This window comes from Pecten maximus, unplaced genomic scaffold (assembly GCF_902652985.1).
Source record: "Pecten maximus unplaced genomic scaffold, xPecMax1.1, whole genome shotgun sequence".
NCBI classification, from domain to species: domain Eukaryota; kingdom Metazoa; phylum Mollusca; class Bivalvia; order Pectinida; family Pectinidae; genus Pecten; species Pecten maximus.
In genome coordinates, this window is record NW_022981772.1 from 1 (window position 1) to 3790 (window position 3790).

At 34.9% G+C, this 3790-nt stretch overlaps 1 protein-coding gene across 1 annotated transcript; it reads right to left on the reverse strand.

Annotated features, from left to right (window-relative positions):
- Positions 1-930: 930 nt before the first annotated feature.
- Positions 931-2406, reverse strand: LOC117320220 (periostin-like; the record flags this gene model as incomplete). The annotated part of the gene is made up of 3 exons (XM_033874873.1): positions 931-1008; positions 1452-1608; positions 2241-2406. Coding segments are annotated over 3 exons (401 nt in total), but the record flags the coding sequence as incomplete, so codon positions are not given.
- Positions 2407-3790: the final 1384 nt, after the last annotated feature.

The window sequence follows — 3790 nt, forward strand, 5'->3', positions numbered from 1 at the left end:
TTTTTCCAAAGGTTTTTTAAAAAAAAAAAAATTTTTTAACCCAAACAGGTAAACATTTAAGATTTTTGAGAATTTTTACTGTGAAATTCACCCATTTTCAAAATGGCTACACTGGAAAAAAATTGAGTTGAAGGATTAAACTTATTTTTTTGATTAGGTGTTATATGAGACCCTAAACTTTTGTTATAAACCAAAATTGCCATTTTGAATTCAAGAATTTCAATGAATTCCAAAACATTAACACTAAAGTCTATGGAAAAACAATTGGTTGGTTGGTCCTATAAGAGGCAACATGTAGTGACGCCTAATTTTAAACATGCCAGGTGTCATTGATAAAGTAGTTATCCTTCTGGAACGCCTGGTCCTATTCTCCTTGCTATTTTTCTGCCGTCGTTTGATGGTTTAGAGTTAATCAAGGGTTAATCTAAGATTTGGATACTACTCATTATGAAATTTAGGGGAATGAAGGGCCACAGTCTCTTGAATTATTCTTTAAATTTTAAAATTTTACAGCTATTCTTTGCTATAATTTTTACATATTTCATCAAAATTTGGGAGATTTTCCCTGTTTTGGAGAATTTCCCCCTGTTTTATTGGATTTTTTTCTTGATTTTTATTCAAAGGGGAAAACCCCATCAGTTGGGAATACTACCTAATTTTGGTAGTAAAAATGGTCTAGATTAACAAAATTTTTGAACATTTCCAAATTATAACAAATTATCGCAATGAATTTGAATTAGTGCATTCTCAAATTTGCTGTAGGGAAAGCACAAATATAATGTAATGCTTCAAGAGCGAAAAATGCTTTAATAAATTAACTGCTAAAATACCCCTAAAATAAGATTACCACTAAAATATGTACGTTTACAGTATATGTTTGTTAATAGTGTGTAAATTTTTTATCTCTAGGTTATAGCCATACAAACCTACCCTGTCTATGATATGGACGATTCCATTACTAGCCATCTGGTTCGGTACCATGATCCGAGCACAATTCACCGTAGCCACCTGCAAGAGAACAACATGTCTGAATCAGATGAGTGTACTGGTTCATGTAGTTCTCAGAAAACTAATTCACACATGTGAAAATGGTTAAAGTAAGTGAAGCATTATACCTTAATTCTATGGTAAAATCCTAAATTGGTGTTATATATTATATGGGGCAGCAACTGTGGCCAAGTGGTTAAGGTGTTCCGACACTTTATCACTAGTCCTCAACCTCTGGGTCATGAGTTCAAAACCCACTTGGGGCGTTTGTCTGGTACTGGCTGCAGGCCGGCGTTTTTTTTACGGGTACTTTCCTCCACTTCAAAACCAGGCATGTCCTTATATGACCCTGGCTGTTAATAGGACATTAAATCAAACTAGACCAAACTAGTTGTTACACCAGATGTGCCCAGTAACACCAGAATTAACAGGTGGTTGTCCCCTCCCAGGAACATGGAACTTACCCCACTAGGATATTTATTTATCCGAAGTTTTTTCTCTCCATAGTACAATGTTGGTACTTCCTCTTGTTTCTTGAAGGTCGTGTAGTTATATCGTCCAGTGACGACGTGATAGTGGAGGAGGGACGGTGCGTGATACGTCCAGGGGTGGAGCCTCTGTCTGGGAAATACAATAAAAGTAAAAAGTAAAGTGGAAGGAGGCTCACGGAGATAGACCATTCCACATTTATAAAAAAACAACAAAAAAACTGGGATTTATGAGATATCTTGTACACAAGGTTTAAATTTTGAAAGAGGTAAAATGTGACCTTTGACCTTAAATCTTTAATGATGAACACCAAAATCTAATCATGTGTAGATTTTTATGTTGTCATGTTATGGTGTGGTCTCTTAAAACAGGTTTACAGGAAAAAATATTATGGGGAGCTTAAAGTGGTCTTTAAATACAGGTTTACAGGAAATCACTTTGAGGAGTTTAAAGTGGTCTCTTAATACAGGTGGCCTCTTAATACAGGTGGCCTCTTAATAGAGGTTTCCACAAAAACACTACAAGGAAGTTAAATGCGGTCTTCTAACATTGGCTGATTAACATGCAAATTTGTTTAAATGAGTACAAATACACAGGTTTGAAAATTCTGCTTAAAGGAGAGAACAATAAGTACATTCTTTTTTACAGTGAAATTGAGAAAAATTTGGCTTGCAGAATTTTGGAATGGATATTTACCAGCCAGAAATGAGGTGGGATACACATACATAATCTTTTAAAATAAGGTAAATGAATAACTGACATACCTATCATCATAGGTGAGGTTTTGAAAGGCGCTGTCTATTGGGACGAAGACGGTGAAGGCTCCCTGGTAGAGCAGGTTACCCTCCAGTTCAGTATTGGTTAGAAGTTTAGGGAATTTCTGCTGAAGTAACTCCAGCGTAGTTTGCTTCAAGTTCTGTAGAGGCACCACTGAACAAAACATCTCAGTTATAATACATACGGTTCAACATTAAACCAGTTACTATAGGAACAGAAGTTAATTACCATGGAAACATACAATTAAGTCAGTTACCATAGAAACAGAAGTTCATTACCATGGAAACATTAGACAATAGCAATGGCAACAGAAGTCAGTTACCATGGAAACATACAAGTGAGTTACCATGGAAACATTAGACAATAGCAATGGCAACAGAAGTCAGTTACCATGGAAACATACAATTAAGTCAGTTACCATGGAAACAGAAGTTCATTACCATGGAAACAAGTCAGTTTCCATGGAAACATACAAGTGAGTTACCATGGAAACAGAAGTTAATTACCATGGAAACAGTAGTCAATAGCAATGGCAACAGAAGTCAGTTACCATGGAAACATACAATTAAGCCAGTTACTATAGGAACAGAAGTTTATTACCATGGAAACACAAGTCAGTTACCATGGAAACAGAAGTTTATTATCATAGAAACATAAGACAATAGCAATGGCAACAGAAGTCAGATTCCATGGAAACATACAAGTGAAGTCACTGTGGAAACATAAGTTAATTACCATGGAAATGCAAGTCAGTTTCCATGGAAACATTCAAATTGGTTACCATGGATACACAATATATACAGACAATATTTTCAGGAAAAGATATATTTTCAGCTTGTTCATGTTCAAATTTTATTCTGTTCAAGAACTTTAATCAGATACAGGAAGAAAGGTCCATCTATTATGGATCTGCTATGATGTGTATGAACCTGTGTAAGATTATAGCCTTAGTTGTAATTTCACACATAAATGTTTTTACAATGTGGCTCAAATTGTGTCATATACTGATGTTAGAAAAGCATATGAAAGAATTCCTCTCATTAATAACAACATTCCTTCCATTTCCCACTCCATCTCGGTGCATACTCAGTGCACATTTAAGTTTGCATGAGTGGACAATTTTCTCTCGCAGGGCCCAGCCCTAATTTACACAAGCGTGCAACTATCCTTGTATAACCGAGAACACCCAAATGTCCAAACATTCATTTTTGACATTTCAAATTTTCCAACAGTAACAAAATTGTCATTAGATTTAAGCAACATGTTTTTATTCTATAAAATATGAAAATAATTGTTCTGGAAAATGGCATATTACAGTTAAATCTTTATTAAAACACCACCCAAAGGAAGGCTTAAAAGTTCATGTTTTTTTTTATGTGACCAGGATGATGTTTTAACAGAAGTCACCAGATTTGGTGTCCTCACAAATTGTCAATTGATAGAAGTATACATAAATTCTCTTTTGGTGTACAAAATTGTAGATGGTATCTAATAGACTTAAAACTGCTCGGTTAGATAAAAGTTATCTCTAACAGAG